Source organism: Sitophilus oryzae, unplaced genomic scaffold, assembly GCF_002938485.1.
Source record: "Sitophilus oryzae breed Bouriz unplaced genomic scaffold, Soryzae_2.0 scaffold_84_pilon_pilon, whole genome shotgun sequence".
Taxonomy (NCBI): Eukaryota; Metazoa; Arthropoda; class Insecta; order Coleoptera; family Curculionidae; genus Sitophilus; species Sitophilus oryzae.
Window position 1 is genome coordinate 1 of NW_022147472.1, and position 7,233 is coordinate 7,233.

Sequence of the window (7,233 nt, forward strand, 5' to 3'; positions counted from 1 at the left end):
TTTCGATATAAATTACATAATAAACTTTACTCTATTGTTGACTCGCCTTGTACATTCATACTGATATACCTTGTACATGATACTGAAATATTCAGATTTATTAAAAAAAATATATTATTAAAATTCAATTTTTATTTTTGACACGACAAAGAATTGCAGTTTTATAAAATAAAAATTATGCGCCTTTCGCATTTTTTAAAAATTTTTGAGGTTACTAGATATTTCGTATTAAACATGTAGCTGCTATATTAAAAATATTTTGTGGTGTGTTGTTGCATAATTGACTAATTTCCAAGCATCGAATGGATGAAGGAAGGAAGCGAAGGGACGAAGAAACGCGAGGAAGTAAGGTGAGGAAGGAGCGAAGTGTGAGTATGGGGCTTTTAGGGTTATGTAAAGTGATCTAAAAGGAAGTCAAAAATGCAATAATATACAGGGTGTTCTATTTAAAAAAACATCATCCCGATCCACTTACACATTTTTGGGCCAACATAGAAGTTAAAATATTTTCCTGAAATACATCCTCGTACATACTTTAGGTTGGCACTTACGATCATGTAACAAATATTCTTCAAATCAAAACTACTGGAGATATTTTTTGTTGCTCGGTGATTCTTGGTGTCTTTGTGCTTTTGATTCTTGGTGCCTAAATAACCTATTTAAAACCACTTTTCTATAAATGTTTCGATATTCTTAATATCTATTATATATATATATTTCAGCTACACCACTCAATCTAGAACAAAACAGATATACTATTGTGGGAGGTGAAAATGCCAGTATTTTAGATTATCCATATCAAGTAGAAGTTCTTTACTCAAATTCGCATTCTTGTGGAGGATCAATTTTGAATAATAAATTTATATTAAGTGCTGCCCATTGTTTCGGTTCTGCGTAAGTATGGTAGAGAGTGTTCAATATTTCCGAAATCTGCTATAGAGCAGAAATAATGTCTATCGCTTGGTGGCGGATTTATTTCTTAAATATAATTATGTAACGGTATTAAAAAATTATAAGGGTGGGCTACTTTTGAAAGGCACCCGGTATATAAAATAAAGTATCTAATTATTATAAAGGAGAAAGTGTAAGAAACATATATCACCAAGTAAATAACGTTGGCAACAGGGGTTACTTATACAAGGTGCTACAAATTGGAGGTACGAGCATTGGTATCTCGGTAACCGTAATAGATACGAACATGATTAAATTAGGGCAAAGTTGTGCTTTGGGATGTTCACCAAGATGCCATCAAAAAAGTTTTACAAATTTCAAGGATTGCTGAGTTTTTTGGAAAAAACTGATTTTTTAAAAATATTACTTACTTTAATTAATATTTTTTTATATTTTTTTTTTGTTTTGACATTTGAACACAATTTAGTTAAACTAATTTCAAGTCCGGCTCTGTTTTTTTTAATATTTAATCTATTCGTCGTTACAATATTGATTAGCATTCAAAATTAACAATGACGTGGGGAAAAACATTGAATACGGAAAATCAAATGCAATAAAATAATATCAAATAATTAATATAAATTAATATAATGTAATATAAACAATCAAATCATTTTCCCGGAAGTTGGACTGGAAATGGTAGAGCAATATAATGTCCAGCGAGGTTCCTGGACCTATCGCCAATAAGGAGCTGCATTACTTGACGTCATTTGTAAAAGTGAAATCAATTCATCTCAACATTTACAATAAAGAGTACAAAATGCATTCCGAAGTATAAGAAGAAAGTTCAAAGAGCTATAAATAAAAGTGAACGAAAAATAAATTTGTGCGATAGGGAGGGTGGTTGGTGAACATCGTGTTCGTATCTCATGTTCGTATCTACTACGGTTACCGAGATACCAATGCTCGTACCTCCAATTTGTAGCACCTTTTCGAACATGTAGAACATTAGAAACTAGTTTGTAGAAGTTGATTTATTTATAATAACTACGATTAATATTATGCATATTATTATATCGCCCACAGATTTCAAATTCACAATAAAAAAAGTTAAAAATAATATCTTTAAATTTCTGACCTGGATATTATTTATTTGAATCTTCCAATTGGCTCGATTTTTCTTATTCAATGTTAATTAGCGCTGATCAATATTGCTGGGACGAATTTGGGATGAATATAATCGTATTAAATAATTTAAGAAACCAAAGTCGGACTTGAAATTATTTTAAATATAATTAAATAGTTTTGTTGCTGTTAAGGTACCCAAAACAAAAAAAAGTATAAAGTGTGGCATATCATGGTATTCAGGAGACCGAGTTTTTTGAAAACTTCAAATAAAAAATGCAGGTCCGTATATAAAAAAATTAAGTTGGCCTCTGTAACCCACAAATTATCAGCTAATTTGAAAATCTAAAAATACTATCAGATAGCCCTAATAAAGTGGCTATGAGAATGTATAATTAGTTTTTTGATTTTCTAAACAGTAACGATAGGAAAAAATAAATTTGATTTTCAAAAAAATCAGTTTTTTTTTCAAAAAACTCAGCAATCCTTGAAATTTTTAAAGCTTTTTTGATGGCATCTTGGTGAACATCCCAGTATGGCAACTTTGCCCCAATTTAACCATGTTCGTATCTATTATTTATAGCACCTCAAATTTGTACATACATACTGCCATTACTCGCTGACGAGTAACACGCATCAAAAGATGGTCACGTAAGGCGTTTTCTTTCATGAGCTTTTCTGTGACTGAAAAGCCCGATACGTGATGTTATTTGCCTACCACACTCCGGACATTCAAAAATCTAATTGCTTTGATGCCTCTTTACTTTTTGGTTGTCGCTGTTAACTGGGTTTACAATTCTTCTCCATTGAGTTCTATTGTGAACTGCTTCTTTTCCTAACGATTCTGCATGTTAATCCCCTTTAAGTTTTTGTGGAAAATGTCCTTGTACCTTTTGAGTTGTCCACCCGGCCTCCTCTTACCGTCCACAAGCTCACCGTAAAGCAGAGATTTTGGTATGCGATTTTCTTGCATTCTGCATACGTGACTAGTGATGTAAAAATTCTAAGTAATCGTTACAAAGTAACAGTTACTTTACGAGGACTCGAAGTAACGCTTACTGTTTGAATTTAGGACTCGTTAATCGTTACTAAGCTAATTCGTTACTTTTGCGCCGGCAGTAATCGTAATCCCTGAAAATGCACGAACCGAGGACTCGAAACTCGGTACTGAAATATTCCTTACTTCGACGTAGGTCTAGTTGTTATCAATATGTTTATGTTTAAAGTGTTGACTTGACGCCGGCCGGTGTTTTGGATGGCAAATGTGTGATATTTTTATTACAATTATTATGATTGGCTCATGCCGACCCGGAGGCGGTCTGTCCTTTTGCCGTTTGTTGTCGCTTTTTATTTATAGAATAGAATTGTTTATTTAGATTAACATGTCTTAGATATTAATTAAAATTGGATTCACGTTAGTTACAAAAAATGTTAACATCTGAAAAAGCAGAGCAAATATTTTTCTTCTTCAAAAGAGAATAGATATTTCGCCACTGTAAGAAAATCTACAAAATAAAAATAGTAATTTTTAGTAAACACTGCTGCGTTAATCCAAATGACTTTTTTGAAGAGATGAATCCGCCACAGAGGAATATACATTTTTTTAATATTTTTACATTTTAACAAAAATATATACATTTTTTTTAATTTTTACTCTTTAATGTTTGCCTGTAATACAAAGAGAGAGAGAGAGAGAAAATATAAAAATATACTTTATATCTATTATGCATATATTTTCTTTGTTTTGATTTGTTTTCTTTTATTTTTAATTTTATTAATAGTACTTAGTTTTATTTAACATATTATAAAAATATTATACATATTATTAAAAACATATTATTCAGTACTTGAATACCGAGTATTGAAATTATCCTATTAAGCTCTTACACTAGAAGAAAGTAGAAACCCCTTATAGGTTAAACCGAGCATGTAACGAAGATCGCCGGGCACAATAAGTAACCAAGTTCCACGTCAAGCCTAAGTCTTCCAACCTGTACACAAAACAACGATTATAAAGTAACGATACTAAGTACCAAAGTAACGAGTAACTAAAGTAACGAGTCCAAAGTAGCGAGTCCTATTACCAAAAGTAACTAGTAGTTACGAGTCCATAAAAGTAACTAAAGTTTACATCACTATACGTGACTAGTCCATCTTAAGCGGGATTTTGTAACCATGACTTCAATACTCTCGCAGTTAGCTTTTTCAAGGACCGATACGTTTGAGACATGATGGAACCACCGGATTCTTAAAAGTTGTCTAAGGTGTCTCTGTTGCAACTTGTTTAATGTGCTCATGTGTCGGCGGTACGGCACCCAGATTTCGCTCCCATATAACATGGTGGGGATTATAGTTGCTCGGTACACTGCAAGTTTCGTTTTTGTACTTAATTCATGATTGTAGAAGACCCTGTCTTTTAATTTCCAGAATGCTCTTGAGGCGCTGCTAATCCTGTGCTGAATTCCTTGTGCTGAATTTGTAGCACCCTGTATTGGTGGCAAGTTTTTGGCAAAGTGTGCTATGTGCTTTGAAAAATGTGCGTAGTATGTATGGAATTGTCTTCATTGTGTGTACTCTGCCTATGGTTTATGTTTTGTTTTTTGTTTAATGTTTCGTTGATAAAATATGGCGGATATCGTTTTTTATTAACGTTTCTTTTATGTAGTTTATATATTAGTTTAATAAATTTATTATTTGACATCGGACATCGGACTTTAACCGTAACATATATACCGGGTGGTGCATCGTCGTCGGAAACATAGGAAATGCCATGGAAATTTTGTAACGTCCAAATATTGGCTCCCTTATTAATTTTACAGGTAAGTCGTAAATATGTTTTTAAAGGTATGCTCAAAGGGTATGCTTATGCTGAATACACGATAATTGTCACAAATTATAGGATGACAACTTAAGGTACATTGACACTTGCTTGGTTTTGCATAGTTACTTGTTCAGTTTTAATTTAAAATTGATGCAGTTTTGCTTAAATTACTTAAAACCGGCTTGTCCAAAATTATTCAAATTTGACATATGTATTCAGAATTCGTAGACTTTTAAAAAACTGGACAGTTCAAAATTTGCATGCGATTTCCCATGTTTCCAAATCTTGTTTAAATACAAACTTTTTAAAATAAGTATTTTAGACAATGGATGTGACGACATGTGATGAATATTTTATTTTATAGGCAAGCTAGCGATATTACAATAAGAGCAGGCTCCTCTTACAGTGCAAGCGGTGGACAAATATTGCAAGTGAAAACGATAAATGCTCATCCTGATTACGATCCATACACTCAAGAAAATGATGTAGCTGTACTTGAGTTGGCAACGGATCTTGTAAGTATTTGGCCTGAACATCATTCGAATGCATGATCGTATTCTAAATTATTTGTAATTCTTGTTTTTATGGGGGAATTTTGTATACCATAATACTAAAAGCGTTTACAATGTTTTATTTTTCTACAGCTATACCGGGTGCGTCTCAAAAGTGGCTCACCGCTATAACTTTTTTATTTTTTCAGATAAAAAAACGAGATTTGGTATGTTAGTACATGACACAAATTAGGATTGATTGACGTATTCATTTGTTTTTGGTCACTTCCTGTTTCACCGGAAATGACTACAACTCTTGATTTTTTAATGGCACCCTCGGTATCTTTTTACTTTATTCGATAGAAAATGACATTCTGAATAGAATGGCATCTCATATGTCAACTTTTAACATTCGCGCTTAATAAAAAGTTTTATTTTAAAATTCAATCTAGAAATTAATTTAAAATTCAATCTACAATTTAAAATTCGATCTAGGCTATGTTAAAACACTAATTCTTAATCAAGGAGATTTGGTCGTCTAATGTTTTTAGTGTCCTGGCCAGTTAGAAAATGCCCAAATCGTATTTTTTTATCATATCTCAATTTTCTCAAATGGAACGGGGGTGGCTCATTAGCATATTTGGAAAAAGCATTTTTTTACGAAAAATTTGATACCAGATACTTGGTATTTCGAGTCAAATTTTCGTTACGAACCGCAAGTTATGATTTCAAATAAACCATATGCAAAAATGTCAAAAGTTGACATATGATACGTCATTCTATTGAATAAAGTAAAAAAATACCGAGGGTGCCATTTAAAAATCAAAAGTTTTAGTAATTTCCGGTGAAACAGGAAGTGACAGAACACAATTGAATACGTCAATCAATCCTAATTTATATACTAAGATGCCAAATATCGTTTTTTTAACTGCAAAAATAAAAAACTTATATGGGTGAGCCACTTTTGAGACGCATCCGGTATTTAATTTTTAAAGGCGGCATCCCACGGCGTGTGTATCGGCGATCCTGGCTCATAGCTTGAGTTCGTCTAGGCTCGCCTAGGCTTGGCTCGTTAATCTGGGCTTGGCAAGTGGATGCGATCCCACGATGCGTGAAAGGTCGTGAAGAAGGCTCGTGTTGGTTTGGCAAATTTAGTTTTTAGTCGTGCCAGTGGTGTTGCAACATGAACGAAAAAATCGACGAACACAAAATGCAGCTTGTGTTGCAGCCGCTTATTACATCATGTTGGGTAATTTTTTGAACCAACAAGAACGGCAAAAAAAAGTGTTGGTGGAGAGTGTCTTTGTATTAAAGCCGCAATATGTAAGTACTTTTATAGGTTGCCCCTTTAAATTCAATACAATTTGATATAGCATACTGGGGGAGGGGGTGAAAACTAGTCCTATTTATTTTTTTGTATCTGTCATTCTTCTGTATATAAAAAAAGTGAAGAATTTTTAGAATTTTACGTATGAAAAATTTAAACAGTTCTTATTAACTTGTAGTTTTACAAATTACCTATTTGGTTGGTATGTTTTTAAAAGTTAAACGGTTTTATTGAAAATAAAGATAATATGGATGTAGATTATACTAAATCACTTTATATTGATATTATAGCGATTGACTTATTTATTGTCTATGTATCTTTAAGTCAAGACGACACTGATACTGAACCGCACCTCCGTACTCGTTTCGAGGATCGTTGGATCGGGTTGAACACAACACGAGCCGAGCTCGAAGAGGCTCGCCTTCCTTTGAGTATCGTCAAGTTTACCGACAGAAAGCGGGTATGTCCAAGCCGCGCCAAAAATGACGAGCTGCCCCATAGCTGCCCGGTCCCACGACTCGTGTATCGGCGAGTCTTGCTCGTGGCTTGCCGATACACGCGCCGTGGGATGCCGCCTT

At 33.4% G+C, this 7,233-nt stretch overlaps 1 protein-coding gene across 1 annotated transcript; it reads left to right on the forward strand.

The window, feature by feature from the left end:
* Window positions 1-706: 706 nt before the first annotated feature.
* LOC115889819 (trypsin-7-like) lies at window positions 707-5,403 on the forward strand (the record flags this gene model as incomplete). The annotated part of the gene is made up of 2 exons (XM_030909897.1): window positions 707-894; window positions 5,202-5,403. Coding segments are annotated over 2 exons (375 nt in total), but the record flags the coding sequence as incomplete, so codon positions are not given.
* Window positions 5,404-7,233: the final 1,830 nt, after the last annotated feature.